Genomic DNA, 15434 nt, shown 5'->3' with positions numbered 1-15434 from the left:
TAGATATGTTAAAGGACATTTTGTCTTAAATCAGCCAACCCCTCTCTCCTAAGGAGGGGACTAAAGTTGGATATTTAACCTTATAATAATGGCTTTAAATTTGTTGCCTTTGTTATCAGTATACAGAAGGAAGCTTCGCTTTTAGGCCTGGCTAAATCTATATAATATTGAAGTGAAGCACCTGTTATCGTTAACTTGATCATCACTACATTCTACGCCCCTAAACAGCCTCCATAATGTCAGAAGCTTAAGTAGATTTTACTGAGTAATCTGCAAACTAGCCCTACGTTAACAGAGTAACACGTCAGGTCGACTCACTTTGGAGTCATCACAAGAGAGTGTCGAGGGTTTCGCTGGTGCTGGGGCATTGTTCATTGTAACATTCCTGGCTCTCATCTAACAGTGTAAAATCATAATATGGGGTATCAGCTGTCATCATTTGTTCAAGGGTTGGTATCATTTCGAGGAATGCGGGTCGTTCATTCGGATCATCCCTCCAGCAGTCCAGCATTAACTTGTACCTGTCGAGAAAAAAATATAATGGCTTATGCTTTGGTCAAGTTTGCCAATTATGACGATAGCCAAAATTGTCGTCAAGCTAAGGCACGCAACTCACTTTGAACTCTGATGATCGTTGTTGTCGAATAGGCAATCGCTGTTAACAACAATCTTTTCAATAAGTATACTCACCTGAATGATCACATTTCACCTAGTTACGAGACGAAATACTGGGTTCAAGCTATTTACATTGCCATGTTTTGCCGAGCGAGATTACCTGAGATTTGGTTTTTACTTCAGCAAAACGAAATTTCCCTTGTGAGTAGTATAGAAGGGATGAAATTATGCATTTTAAAGCGGAGCATTAGCGGGTAGTTCTTAACGTTCATGACGTCAAAGAAACGTGAATGAAATTGGGGTATGATTCTACTTCGTCTCGTAGAGATAGAGTTAAGCCTGGTTGTTTTTGATGGATCTACTTGCGTTGGTGTTATATTCGCCAGTTGCATTGATTTTTGTCGCAATCAAGACGCACGAGTACTCGCCAGAGAGTCATGATTGTTTTTTTTTTACTGTCACTTCCTACCTTCCTAAAAAGATTATTATGCCTATAGCGTAACAATGTTGTTTTTAAAAAATATCGTGTTTCTTGTTTGGTACAGATATTAATTGCGAGTCATTTGTAATAACTTTACTTACATTTCATCACTGCAAGTGTTTGGTTGTTCCATGCGATACCCCTTCTTAAGGAGATTGTACAACTGGGCATGGCTGATTCTGGGATAAGGAGTCCCCCCTAAAATTTTTAATTGAAATATCATTTGAGAAGGTTCAAAGAACTTTTAAGCCAACATTACGTCTGTCAAGAACTTTTAGTTATTCTGGCACGTGACAGATTAACTCACAACGTTGATAGTGAGCTTGTACCCAGCTCTCTTGTCGACGAAGCCGAGGACGAGATCGCTTCGACTATACTCTGTTCTGTTGTAAAGCACGCCGGAAGCAGCTAAAGCAGGAAAGAATTGTTGAGGGAAACCGAGACCTAGTGGAGTGTTTCTCTCTACTTCCTAAGTGCTCTTGCCGTTTTCTGCGTGCTTTACAACTAAACAGAGCACAGTGTCAAGGCTTCTTTATTTGTTTCATGATAAAGAATCCGTTAAATTCCCCATAAATCACTTTTTACTTTTCCAAACAAACTTTCGGCAGATGGTGCGACACTTAGCTGGGTATTTATACTTTCATAAAGCACATGTTTGCAACCAAACAGAGTGCGCGCTATATCTGGACTTCATTGTAAATCAAAAAATTTCATTGGTTACTCTTACTGTTAAGATTGTGAGGGAGTGCGCCTGACCGGCGATCACATGACGTACGTATTTGACCAGATCTCGCCTTTGGCTTCCTCGACAAGAGATCTGGATACGGAGTTACGTTGTTAGAATTTATTAGTAAAACAAACAAACAAATGCAATAGACAATCATTCTACTTCCGGTCTTACATCAGTCAAAGCGTTAAAGATATCTCACCCATGGTAGCCATTTCCCACAAAACAACTCCGAAGGACCATCTAAGGAACAAGGACCAGTATGAGGAAAACAAATAATCGGTAAAACAACTCAACAATTATCAATTAAAAAGTTCTGATAACAGGAAGAGAGAAATTACTCTTGATTGTCCGCGAATCCTTACATCAATAATTGTATTTTTTTTCTAAACGTAGCCGGAAAGGTCAATAGTTTTATTCCATGCTTACATTTCAGAAGGGTATCTTGGTATGAACAAAAGTTAATAACAGCCTGCTGACCACTTGCTGTGATTCTATTCATCACGTGGTTCTTAGCGAAGCATGCAGTGACACAGAGTTTTACTCAGTGGAGGGTATACCCTTCAATGGTAGTCATCCCCGGAAAGAAATACAGTAAATAAGCCATTTGCACGATGACGTCTTTTTACTTCTAAGACAAGAATTTATTTCTTTTTTTGTTTGATATTGAAATTTGGTAAACCCAGTGAATTTTAAATAGCAAAAGCCCTAATTTGCACAAGAAAGCAAAACCCTGAAGGATTCTAGTAGTAGTTATAAAATGACGTCACCATGCAAGTGGCCTATTATGTAACTGGGAAAGTCAGGTTTAAACACAGGCTCTAAAATCGGAAGCTAGGACGTATTCAATCTTCTTTTAGCCTCCTACACAGGTTTTTTAGGGGAGCTCGTATTTCGTCCCTCCCCACAAAAGTCTGCTCAACCGAGAACAACATTCCTTTTTCATTATTTTATTCGCGTGATCTGAAGTGACCAATTCAATCAACAGTTTTGAAATAAAGTGTTGATAGGCTAAACACTACTCATATGCTCATGCTAGTGTAAAAACGTGACCCTAGAGTTACCTTTTTCCTTCTTCTCTTTCTTACGCTAAAGTTATGCAGTGCACGAAGTATTCTAAAACCTGAATAAATCTTACTTTTGCCGCTCTGAATCTAACATTTACTAGAGGTCATATAGCTTTCCCAGTGTTCCATACAGATCGAGTAATTATCGGGTAACCCTGCGGTCAAGTTCAACCTTCCAGAACTTGGAAGATACAATGTGATTGGCTAAGCTTGGGAAAGGGATGTTGTTTTCGGTTGAGCAGGAGTTTGTTGGGAGGGACGAAATCCGAGCTTCCCTAAAACGCCTGCGTGGGAGGTTAACCTTCTTTTGGTTGGAATAAATTCAAACCCAGTCCCCTTTGAAAATAAAGGGATGGTAACTGGTAAGAGAGCAGTTATCAAGGAAAATTTCCAAAAATTGTCTCTGGCGAACAAGGCCTAGGAAGGAATTGACTCAGTAGTAGGTTTTCTCTGTTTTTAGTCTTGGCATGTGACTTGTTCTAATACCTGTGTTGCAGGTGACGATAGGCCTAAGAAACTTTGCAAAATTTAATTTTAACTTACACATCACTCTTGGAAGTAAAAATTCCAGTCTCCAATGAATCAGGTGCTGTCCATTTTATGGGCAGTTTCTTAACGGTGGCCACCTCGTATATCTCACTTTCACCTGTGCGACGTAGCATACCAAAATCAGAAATCTTCACCGCTTTGTTTTCACCAAGTAAGATGTTACGGGCTGCCAGATCGCGATGAACAAATCCTTTACTGGCCAAGTATTCCTGATAAAATGATGATTTAAAACTTAGTCTTTTCTATCTACTTGTTAGCCGTTTGCCTGATCCCTTTTCTCCTTTGTAGCTGCTTATTTTCTTCTCAGACAGATTTTTCTACTTACTAATAGTTACCAGTTCTGACAAAACGTAATGAGGTGAAGCCATTATTTGAGCATTTTTAACCCTTTTTTGTGGGCAACAGATAATTTTAGCTGTGAAAGGTTTGAACCCAGTGGTCATTTCATAAGTTGGTTGATATTGATCGTTCGGGTGAATGAAGTCCTGAATAGGAATGTTTTTGACAGTGACTGACGTTTCGACAACCTGTGCGGTAGTCATCTTCAGAGTCAAAGTGAGTTGTATCACGTTAGTTAATGATATTAAACTCTGATTATTGGCCTATTTGGTCAATGAAGTCGCGATGTTATTGGTCGTCTGCCAATTAAGCCGTAATGTTATTGGCTGTGAAGACTCTATGAAGACTATGGTGCGTTTCGATCCGTCTATTGCAATTGTCACAGTTTAAAAGTCGTTTATTGCTAGTCAAATTGTCGGTTGTCCAGTCACCCTCTTGTAGTTAGTTTTGCTTGAAGTCCATCAATTAGTCGTTTGTACCGTGCCGGTAACTGTTGACTACGATTTAGTGGGGTTTGCTCTAAGTTTGTAAACCAACCTTCTAAAGTGAGTCGTTGATAGTACTATGTACAGTACGTAATACAATTCGATTTGATGTTTCGTCTGTAAATGGTGTTTAGCAATGTGATTGTTGACATCACCATTTCTTGTCGCTCGTTTGTGTTCAGTCAGTCGCGTGCTAAGGTTTCTGTCGGTCTTACTAATGTAAGTAGCCTGCCAGTTGTAGCATTTTATCTTGTATACTGCTCCCTGTCTGTCCTCCGGTTTTTCTTTGTCCTTGACATTAGCAATTAGTCGTCGTAAAGTGGTTATCGCTTTGTGTACAACGCATAGGATGTGAGGTTGTAGTATAAGTGCGATAGTTTCAGAAGTGCCTCTGTTTCACGGTATAGTCGCTGTCGAATATATATTAAACTGTAGGCATAAAAACAAAATCTTTGTTTTCGGATGTATTTGTTAGTGTTTGTTCGTATGATTCCTTTCCCATAGCAAAGAAATAACCTACCATTCCCTTAGCAATCTGCCACGCAAAACTCATCATATCATCTGCAGAAAAAACGAGATCTTTATTGTCGATGTCACAAGAGCCTTCGTCGTGCTCTGTAGAGGCTTTCACTGTGGTCCTTTCAAGGGATTCAGGAAACTGGTCGTCTTTAAAGGTCGATGGTAATGACTGTAACCTCTTTTCGTTTTCTTTACCAGGTTTGGTTTCTGGAGATGATACGTATACGTTCATGGCATCATCTTTGGACTTGCTTGTCTCGTTTTCCGAACTTTCTATTCTCTTTTGCTTTCCATTAGCGTCACTGTTCCTATCCTTTGTTTCTATAGTCAAGGTTATTCCATCGCTTCCCTTTGGTTCGTCATAGGTCGTGAGCTGATGAGTGGGTCCTTTGCCTCCTACCATAATAAGGTTTGCAGCAACTTCTGGGAGATTTCTCGAACTCTCCCCTAGCGATGTTGTCTCTTCTTTTTCCAAAGTTGAACACTGAGGTAGCATTTCAAGTAGGCGATCAACATTGGTGTCAACATCGGTTACCTTGGATTTGTGTGGATTTCCTAGTTCTTTCAGTTGCATGGAACCATTTTCATCGTGTTTTTCATTTTTAATCCTCCCTCCTTTTATCTCTCGACCATTCATGTTTTTCTTCTGACTTTCTAAGACATCGGTATGGTCATTATTCTTCTTTGTAAGCTGCAAGTAGTTCAAAAATGATTTAAGTTGACAAATTAATATTCTGCATAGTAAAGACTGGTAAAGCAATTTTTACCAGAGCCAGAAGATCATTTTCTACACAGACGAAAGCGCAACAACCATACGACATATACAGCTTATTATAGATATTTCTTTCTTTAGAAATAAGATTTTCTGATTTTAGACCAAATAAATTACCCGTTTTCAAGAAAGCGATATCAACTTTTGGATATAGAATGTAAAAATGGTTCCACAGTGGTTTTGGCTCTCCTTAGATGTTTTAAATATGCAAACCTCTTTCATTATAGACTGCATGCGACAAGCTTTGCAAGGTGAAAGAAATGTTGTGGGGAAATGGCGTTGCCGTTAGTGGCTTCATTAAAAATGGCCATCATCTTTGCTGTCACCCTGAATTTTACCGAAAATTCAGGTTAAAACAAATTAGAGGATAACTTTCGAGGAGGGCATATACGTGCGCCCTTTCGCCAGAGTGTCTACTCTCCCTTGTGTTCATCATTTTTTAAAGAGACGTTATCATGTTTCTGGTTGTATTATCAATGCTTCATAAATTTGATAACAGAAATTGAAGACATGTACAAAAAATTGGAATTTACTTTATATTTTGAGAAATGCTCCAGGCTATACATTTATCGGAAATGTAACGGGACAACAAATAAGCTGATATAAATTTTGTTATTAAGGAGAAAATGGCAAAAAATCGATACATACAGTAACAAGCTTTATTTGCTGTCTTTTGTTTCTAAGCCACTGCAGAAGATCTCCGTGAGGAACATACTCCATGATCAACATAATGGGCTCTGACCGAATCCAAAAACCGAGTATGCTAAGAATGTTTCGATGCGATCCAACGTCCTTCATGAGGTCAATTTCCTGAAGAAACTGTCGTTTTTCCTCCTCTCCAGCATTTTCTAAACAAAACGGGAGTTAATGAACAAAAGGATATCAATTAAAATCAGTCAAGAAAAACAATATCGAGAGGGTTTGTGAACTGCTTAGCCATTCAAAGAAAGTGATGATGAAGGGCATCATGTTTTGAATCAAAATGTTAACGTGACAAGACGAGCAAAGTTCGCAGCATTGGCTAGACGTATCGGCGACAATTTATGCTAACTGCAGCAGTATAAACGGAACACAGTCAAAATAGGATTGCCGCGATTAATCATCAACGCGCCATACGGATCAAGTTCCATGATCATTCTTGACTTTTTCATCAGTCGGCGGAAAAACTGGCCGTTGTTTACAGGTTATTTTGGCAGTTGGGGTCATGCGTTGATGGCTGTTGCCGTTGAAGAGACGTTTAAACAAGAGTCATTGTGTAGACTGTCCCCAGAGACAGAAAATAGTGACCGTTGTAGAGAGGTGGCCGATTATGGAGGTTTGACTTAAGCCTCAGCATCAACAAGATGTCTGTAACATGTAAGTTAAGCTATTTTCCATTGCATTGTCGGACGTAGAGGCCTTGGTCCCACATGGAAGTGAACTTCGACTATACTAAAGTTACACAAACTTTATTTACGTTAACAACGTGCTGGTCGAACATGATTTGTAAACATTCATCGAAAATGGCTTAGTAGCTTACCAAGAAGGACTTTAACAGCAACAATTCGTCCTTCATTGTCTTTCAGTGTTCGTAGGCTGTCCTTGGAACGTAGATTTGGATTTCCTTCACTGGTATCGGAATATATATTTGCGTTTGTCACCTCCTTCATCACACCTTTATGAACCTTGCCAAAAGCCCCTCGACCAAGTTCCCCCATGATGGTTACTCGCTCGTGTGGGACTTCCAGTGACATAAAATGAACAATTTCTTTCTTGGATCTAAAAAAGAATTATCCAATATTAGTTAAAAATTTCGTTTTGTACAGAATCGAACTATGAAGAAATTGCATAGGAAAAACGGTTTTTCCTACTACTGAGGCGGCGGAGCAGGGAGGTCCGTAGCCCCTCCCCCCCCCCCCCCCCCCAAACGAAAATTTGTGAGGGGGTCACTTTTGTCCGTAATGGCCATTACGGATGTATTTAACATAACCTGTGACATCGGCGACTTTAAAGCGCACATTTCCTGCCCTCACTAGACGATTTGCTACCTAAAAGCACCACGAATCAGGACCGCCTAAACAAATCCCTGCTGAAGCATTGTCACAAATTGCAATATTCACACTAGACACTGTGAAGATTACAAAGCGATTTGCCTGTGCTAACGAAAAACGCACTCAGCAGACCGGCGCTCTCCAAACTGGGCTAACCAGGAGGTGGTCAAATTTGGGCAGTGGCAGCCATGGACAGCTGTTTCGCCCTTATTGGGGCTCTTCAACATGGCATAGCCGTCAGTCAATGAACGGGGAAAACCAGTGTATAAAAGACCCTTTGGCGAGACCCCCCACCCCACCCCCCACGTTTTGAAAGGCTCCGCCGCCTCTTTTGTTTAGACACATTACGGAAAGTTCCTTTCTTATGGGGACCAATAGAATTCCTTGACTACAATTTGCCTTTTGTTGAAACTGGGGTCAAGTGCGCATTTCTGTCTTCGTTCTAGTCTGGACACGCTATGTACCTGTCGGCTGTCGAAAAATAAACTGTATTGAAAGCGAATACAAGAAAAACAATCAAACAAACGAAACACACTGTACCTTTCTGTTAAACTTACGGCCTGTAGCACATATTGTAATGTATAATTTAAAGGCCACTTTATACGTAACGGTTTGTCTGCCCGGTTTTCTAACGAAAATAGATGGTGAACTGAAAAGTTGGGCCGATTTTGTTTTTATATCCTCCGTCAATCGGAAAATACACCAGGCAAACAAATCGGTTTTCGAGTCCGAGCAAAAACAATATGTTTCCTCGGAGAACTACTTTTCAAAGAAATTGTCGGATATGACGCGAGTGTCAGTGTCAGTGTCCAACTTTGTAAACATGCGTGGAGTAAACCCTCTTGACTTTTCAGTGTCATTTAAGCATACCGTTCTTCCCTTTTTTGCCTCCTTCGGTAGATCCCTACGAGAATTGCTGCCGCAAGAGTAACGGTGATTCCAAGAACTATTCCCAAAATTTTTGTAGCGTCATCGTTAGCTGGAAAGACAGAAATAAATTAATGTAGAAAGATATGGAATGCATGCAATTTACATGTACGTCATCCATAAGAGGATAGGTGTTATTGTCTCGGTTGCGGTAGTTTGTTTTATATTAAAAAAAATTGACGGATATTATAAATAGGATAATGTCTAGTTAGTTAGGCATCTTCTGAAAAATAATGCGCGTAGGGTAAGGTAGAGAATGTTCTCGTTCCTTGAACGTGACTTGAACGACGGTCATTATTGTGGCAATGACTTGCTGTTCCATATACCCCGTTCAAAATAATAGAGAGATGAATCATAAGTACATCAAGGACTTTTTTTTTTTGGCGGCCGGCATTTTCTGGTTTGTTTCTAATCTAATGGCATCATCCGTGAACTTACGGTTCTGAACGAATTATAAAGCCTCACTGGTCCTGGGGGAAGTAGCGTTCCGCGCAGATGTCGTTTTGACTTATCACGCAACGACGCGTGACGAGGCCCTAAGAATGTCTGCTTAGGAGGAACGCCAGCGCGGCTTGGGTTAAGGCAATCTATATTTTGTTCCCTTGCGGTACTTACAGTAGACGTCTTGTGTTTCCTGCTTTATCTTGGGTGAGTTAGTTTGAACTTGCCAAGGAGTAGACCAGTCACTTTGAAGTTCTTCAATCCAGGAAGACACTTCAATCTGATAGATATTGTCGCAGTCAAGTGTCAATAGATGATATAATTTCGCTGAAGTATGCTCTTCTACGCGGCGTTCTGTTCTATAGCCCTGGGGATTTATCACCCTTAAGCGTATGGTGTTCTTCGTAGTGGCACACACGTCATGACTCCATGTGAGGTTCACTGTGCAACCATTTATCTTGCTTTCCTTTTTGTTAATAACTGGCGTTTTCGGCGTGCCTAAGGTTCACAAAAATATATCGTCATCAGTTAGTTATTTACTTGTGTGTAGGCTACAACGGATTCGGTTTAATTCTTTTGTTTCTGATCAATTAAGATAGAGTACCAAAATATGGGGATTCTTTCGCGACTATACGGTTGTCACTCCAGCTGGTTTAATTGGCCCCGTTTAGCCATCTCGTCTAACAAGACGCTCAAGTTCTTGTACACCTCAAAATTACTTCCGTTTTTTCAGAGTAACCCGTATGCATTTTTAGATCACTACGAAAATCACACGACTTTTGGGGGGCATATAATTTATTTCTAGCACGAGTAGCATCATTTGCGCCCTAGCGGAGCGACGTTTTGGCTGCCGTCGCGTCGTCCGATCGTCAAGTCCCTAATAAGAGCAAGACAACGAGGCATTACAATTTTGGCAGCGTCAAGATGTATAAAGAGCGAAAACGGCTCACTTCCGGTCGACGTGTGTCACTCAAAAACTCATTTGGTTAAACTCCCTAATAACAACAGATTACCTTTGCTCAAGTCAAAAATTTGATTTGTAGACAAGGCAGTTTTGATTACATGAAGGTCCATCAGTGCCCCAACAAAAGGTTTATTTACCAATGGCAACTTGAACAGGACTGGATGATTTCCTATCACATTTTCCGTCTCGAGATGCTCTGACGATAAGAAGAAGAACTCGTTCCATTGTTCCTTCGTTAAAATTTCTGTTCCATTTACAAACACCTTGATCTTAGACTCCTCACAGGTAATGGCAACATGATTCCAGTCACTGATTGCGAAGTTTGCTTTTGCTATAGTGTTATGTATCGACAAGATGACACTGGAATTCTTTATTGCCGCGTAAAATAGTTTTCCACTCACAGACCAAATCGCCATTAAAGGTCCATCTACATCACCGGATTTAACCCAAAAAGCAATTGTAAAGTCGCAGTTTGTAATGTTCATTTTGGGCACGGTGACAAAGGAGCCTTTTTGACTGAAATACGCTGCTATACTTCCAAGACACCAACCTTCAGTGTAGTTGACCGCGCCAAAAAAACTACGAAATGAAAATTAGAGCAATGATTATTAAAATAAATATGAAATATAACCTTAAAAGGCGCATTCCACAAGAGATCTTTCAAAGTTTTTGAAATCTACGACAAATTATGAAGGGACTCTCCCTTGATGCGTGACGTATCCCTTGATGCGTGACGTATCAATTAAATGCATGGAGAACATTATGATAAAATTTCTATGACGAAAGGCGTTGACGTACGATAACGATGATGATGACCATGAATATTATTATGATGATGATGATGATCATTATTATTATTATTATTATCATCATCATCGTCATCATCGTCATCATTATCATCATGTTCCTTCAATAGGTTATTTATATGTTATACTAACCTTACATCTGAATCAGAACCATCTAGAAACCAGTGGCCAAAATTTGGTGTCCCTAAGGAAAGGTCATTTGTCAGATTGACTCATGAAAGATTTATTTTTATAAATTGGATCACAAAATTAACTGAATTCTTCTAATGTTAAAGAGAAATTTCTTCTGTACAGTCGCTTGATCGTGGATCCTTTTTTTTGGTAATTTATCATTTATCATGTTATAGTTTGTCACTTGTATTCTTTTGTTACTATTTTATCCATATTCAGGGGTAAAATTGTAAAAAACTGTTCGAAAAAAGATTGCACTCTCTCTCTGAATCATCTAGGAACCGGTTGCCAAAATTTGGTGTCCCTAGGGAAAGATCATTTGTCAGATTGACTCATGAAAGAGTTGTTTTTTTTTAAATTGGTTCACAAAATTAACTTAATTCCTCCTATGTTAGAGGGAAATGTCTTCTGTGTTCTGTACAGTCGTTCGTTCGTTCTTCTTTTGGTAATTTATCATGTATCATGTTATAATTTCTGTATTTTTTTGAAATAAAATATTTCGGGGCAAAACTATAAAAATTGTCCGGAAATTGATTGAACCCTCTCCTTTAATAGTTTCATATGTCGTCACCAAAATAAGCAACCGTGTGTCTCCACGTTTCGTGAAAATGTATCAAAGATAAAAGTAAACTGCTTTGGGGAGGTTGGGGAGGGGCGTCCACTTCATACATGTAAGTCTTAGATTTAAATTTAATTAGGAAATGTTTTAAATTAAAAGCCATCCGTTCATTAATTACCTTTACATCCATAGAGTTCCACCCTCATAGAGATGTGTTTATGCCAAGCGGTTGGTACGAAACGGATGTACCGTGCCCTTATGCGTGGATTTAGTTTATGAGAAACAATGGTATCCGGGTCTGTGTTGCCGTGGAACACCTGGAAAATCCAGGTAGGACGCACATGTGTTAAATTCAGTCAATAAATTCGTTTCTTCAATCGGCGACAAAATGAGTTGAGACACTTCGCCCAAAACTGGGCTTTTTTACGTTTCATTAACTTCAAAAGGAAGAAATATAGCTTTCCTCCCCCATCCCCTCCGTGCAATGTTGTGCCCTTGTTCTAGCTGCCTTTTGGAAACAACAAACACCCCAACTTTGAATGGAGGGGACAGGGGAGGGGTGCGGATTCTTTTGTTCTCCGAAATTACCCCATTTAAGTAAAATGTCTCAACAATCTTGTCGCCGATAGTCTGAATCTCAAAAGTGGCCGTACGTCCTTTAGAAAGGTAATTGAATTCATTTCTTTATGCTGGGATGTAAGACCCCTTGTGGCTTCTTATTTGTTGTGTTCGACTTCATCATACCTATTTTAGAACAATTAGAATAAGGCGATTTCGTTATTTTCAGTGCGTGACATTTCGTGTCACGCTTAACCGTGCCTTGACATCGTGCAATGTGGCGCGTCGCGCACGATTTCTTATTCTCTCCTTTATCGAAACAAAGAACAAAGTGAAAAGGATAGGAAAATTAATACATTTCTAGGCATTAAAGTAGTTATAATGGCTAAAATTGCTCTTTAGGAGGAATTTCCACGAGTAACCACGAGTAACCACGATGAGTATAAAATAAAATAATCTGATTATCTTTTAAGAACAAAGTTGGTTACTCGTGGTTACTCGTGGCCAGTCCCCTCCTGACCTCATAGTTTCTACTGTAAAGTACATTCTTTAAAGACCCTCATGGGTATATGGGCAACGAATCTACTGCACAGATTTAGCGATGCTATGCAGCTTTGCTGTGCGTTAGAAGTTGGAACATTTTTCCTGAAAATTCTCCTGCGCATAGCAATCATGGCTATTTTATCGTCCATCCCACCCTTATGAAATAGCCAAACTTCGAATAAACACTTCGAACTTACTTGGGATATATTCAGATACAATATATTACCTGCCATCGATTCCTACCGATCACACTTAGTTACCAGAGGAAAATCAATCATTCGGTACGTGGGTATGCTGCTTAATTACTTGAAAACACTACCGACTACAAAGATTGTCAAAACTAATTTTCCCTCGGAAAACACAGGAAAGGGATTATATGGGTATCTTATCTATCTTCTGAAAAACGACCCGGTGTATATAGTAATCTCAACTAGTTACCGTCTCCTAACCGGTGCTAATAAGACAACAGCGCGTAGATTTCGATTCAGACAATCGGCGACAAAATGAGTTGAGGCACTTCGCCCAAAAGTGGGCTTTTTTACGTTTTATTAACTTCAAAAGGAGGAAATATAGCTTTTCTCCCCCATCCCCTCCGTGCAATGTTGTGCCCTTGTTCTAGCTGCCTATAGAAAACAACAAACACCCCAACTTTGAATGGAGGGGACAGGGGAGGGGTGCGGATTCTTTTGTTCTCCGAAATTACCCCATTTAAGTAAAATGTCTCAACAATTTTGTCACCGATTGTTGCTGCATTCCTCAAAGGAAGCAGGTTGCCAGACATATTTTTATTCTGAACAAAAGTGCACACGAGCAAAATATATACGTATTCAAAGGTTGGCGGAGAAATGCTAAACTGCTTTTTTTCACTTTAGCGAAGAAGAGGCGTCTCACCTTATCTTTACCTTGTCCTAGCTCTTTGTAGACATTGAACTTATCTCCGTTGTCGCTGTACTGTAATGTGTAATGTGTGACCCACGTGCTGTTAGCATTGTCTCCTTGAGAAGCAATCTTTGCTACAAGGGTACGCTCTTGACTGCCCAGATCTATTTGCAACCATTGCTTAACATCATTGGTATAAGGTGACCACGATCCTACTTTATTTGAAGTTCTTATAGCGTTTAGTCTGCCGTTGATGGCTGCATGCTCGGCATCCAGTTGCGAAGAAGCGATGACTTGCCCGTTGGAGATCTCTCCGTCTCCCATACCGAGAGCTTCTTCACATTCTATTGAATAAAAACAAACAACGACGGCTCTCGAATAGCACTCGTCTTTGACGGGGTAATCTGGTTTTGACATTAACCGATGCACCTGGTTTTGATGAACGTAAAAGGTAATGATGATGACGATGATGTGGTCCTAATGATTGTAGCAATACTCATCACCATGTTTTTTGTTTGTTTGTTTTTTTATGATGATGATGATGATGATGATGATGATGATGATGATGGTAATGATGATGACGATGATGACGGTGGTAATGGTGGTGGCAGTGTTGGTTGCAGCGGTGGCAATAATTATTTTAAAACTGAAGATTATTTATATAATAATTACAATAAAAAAAAATGCTGCACAAACTTGGTTTAAGGCGTCCGATTTACTAGTTGCAACGACATTTTGATTCACAAGCTCTAATCCGCAGAAGTCAATAGCTTTCGGGTTGGATTGATAGCAATCCAAAAAATTGTAAACAATGGCTCATTTTTAACGCTACACTTGAGGGGGGAAGAGAAACGTAAACGATCAAGATACAAACCATCACAAATGATGGTGTTGGCATCCGCACTCCATGATCCACCAATCCCGCAACGAGCAGATGAAGGACCGCTGACTTGATATCCACGGGCGCAGTTAAAAGAGCAAATCTTTCCATGTGGGTGAGTTGGTAAACGACAATCAGAAGGTGAAACAAGCACATCATCCCGCAGTGAAGGTTTTCTGCACTTAGTTTCTTTTTAAGATAGACAGAGTGTAAAAGAGAAGCAATGTCAAATCCTTTTAGTGCTTTTTACCGGGAGCTTTATTTATTTATTTTGAATTTATTTTTGCTGGAAAAGTACTTTACAGTGAATCTAACATTACTTGATGATTCCGGAAACGTCATGATTAGTATATGAGTGGGTCGCTCCGGTTGTAATTAATGGACCTTGCAGTCAAGTATTAATTTTTCTGTCTTCTTTTTATTGCATTTCTTTCAAGTGAGTGGTACCGTTTTAAGATTTTTAACTGGCACCTCTATACAATACACACGAGCATAATCTGGAAAAAAATTCTAACCCTTCCAGAAACACATGATGTTTTCTTGGAGTTACTTACCTGCCGATATTGTGCAAAGGTACCGATGGTGATGACGACAGTCTCTATTTTTCAGTTTCCCCTTCGAATTTATCTCTACACAATCTCCCTCGCCCGTCAAACTATCCAATTGACTGCGTAATTCATGAACGTAACTAGCTTGTGAACCACTGACCAAACCAACCCCACTTAAATTGTGACTGGGATTCCTGAGCAGACCAGTCCATGCGCTTTGTGTTAGAAATGAGCCAAGGGCATCTTGTTCAGCACGTGAAGTCACCATAGGAAGACTAGATTCAATTGCCTTACAGGCCGATTCTGCCGCGAACCAATCCAGTGCGTAAGAAGAGGCTCTGTAGCAGGAACCGAGGATTTGAATCCAGTCCTGGGGGCAACCTGCGAAAGACAAGTAGAGACCTTTAGATTCTAAGACGAGTACGACTACGAGTACCAGATTTCCTCAATACTCAATAGTGCGCGCGTGTGAACCAGCGTCAGTTTGGCGGGAAACGTGACAGTCGTCGTCATTCTAGTACGAGTTAGTGTGTTAGCGGTCACAATTGAGTTATAAAATGTTATAGGTTTTATT

General features: G+C 39.9%; 1 protein-coding gene across 1 annotated transcript; it reads right to left on the bottom strand.

The window, feature by feature from the left end:
- Window positions 1–209: 209 nt before the first annotated feature.
- On the bottom strand, window positions 210–14423 carry LOC140942110 (uncharacterized). The gene is made up of 15 exons (XM_073391089.1): window positions 14307–14423; window positions 13445–13861; window positions 13257–13343; window positions 11631–11769; window positions 10855–10906; window positions 9966–10495; window positions 9127–9450; window positions 8455–8563; window positions 7074–7312; window positions 6203–6402; window positions 4784–5473; window positions 3434–3648; window positions 2026–2066; window positions 1198–1294; window positions 210–521 (listed from the first exon to the last, which is right to left on the bottom strand). The coding sequence occupies exons 1-15, from the start codon at window positions 14421–14423 to the stop codon at window positions 329–331; spliced, it is 3450 nt and encodes a 1149-aa protein (XP_073247190.1). The 3' UTR covers window positions 210–328.
- Between the last annotated feature and the right edge of the window lie 1011 nt (window positions 14424–15434).

The sequence above is a fragment of the Porites lutea genome, chromosome 6 (assembly GCF_958299795.1).
Source record: "Porites lutea chromosome 6, jaPorLute2.1, whole genome shotgun sequence".
In the NCBI taxonomy this organism is placed as follows: Eukaryota; Metazoa; Cnidaria; class Anthozoa; order Scleractinia; family Poritidae; genus Porites; species Porites lutea.
Note: the sequence above shows the minus strand (reverse complement) of the source record. Positions and strands in the feature narration are given on the sequence as shown.

Excerpts from the sequence above, each read along its gene's own strand:
- LOC140942110 (XM_073391089.1), bottom strand. The coding sequence starts at position 14,423 with ATGGAAAGATTTGCTCTTTTAACTGCGCCCGTGGATATCAAGTCAGCG. Across the intron at positions 10,496-10,854 it reads GGTTCTGATTCAGATGTAAG|TTTTTTTGGCGCGGTCAACT; the intron begins GTTAGTATAACA and ends TTCATTTCGTAG. Across the intron at positions 5,474-6,202 it reads AGCAAATAAAGCTTGTTACT|CTTACAAAGAAGAATAATGA; the intron begins GTATGTATCGAT and ends AACTACTTGCAG.